This window comes from Etheostoma spectabile, chromosome 8, assembly GCF_008692095.1.
Source record: "Etheostoma spectabile isolate EspeVRDwgs_2016 chromosome 8, UIUC_Espe_1.0, whole genome shotgun sequence".
Classification (NCBI taxonomy): Eukaryota; Metazoa; Chordata; class Actinopteri; order Perciformes; family Percidae; genus Etheostoma; species Etheostoma spectabile.
Genome location: NC_045740.1, coordinates 30,611,361 through 30,611,615, shown reverse-complemented (window position 1 = coordinate 30,611,615; position 255 = coordinate 30,611,361). Strand labels below are relative to the sequence as shown.

Genomic DNA, 255 nt, shown 5'->3' with positions numbered 1-255 from the left:
AGGAGACAGTTTATCTGTGGAGAGACGTCCTAATCTGAGGTACTGTTGGATCTCCTCCATCAGAGAATGATCATTCAGTTCATTCAGACAGTGGAACAGATTGATGCTTCTCTCTGGAGATAGTTTCTCATTGATCTTCTTCTTGATGTATTGGACTGTTTCCTGATTTGTCTGTGAGGTACTTCCTCTTTGTGTCATCAGACCTCGTAGGAGAGTCTGATTGGTCTCCAGTGAAAGACCCAGGAGGAAGCGGAG

General features: G+C 44.7%; 1 protein-coding gene across 2 annotated transcripts in view; it reads right to left on the bottom strand.

Moving 5' to 3' along the window:
• The window catches only part of LOC116693370 (NACHT, LRR and PYD domains-containing protein 12), a 16,082-nt gene that overhangs the window by 4,566 nt on the left and 11,261 nt on the right, over positions 1-255 (bottom strand). For both annotated transcript variants that reach the window (XM_032522292.1, XM_032522293.1), the window contains exon 10: positions 1-255. This exon is cut by the window's left edge and continues 137 nt beyond it; it is cut by the window's right edge and continues 1,412 nt beyond it. In XM_032522292.1, the coding sequence (XP_032378183.1) occupies positions 1-255 (255 nt within the window).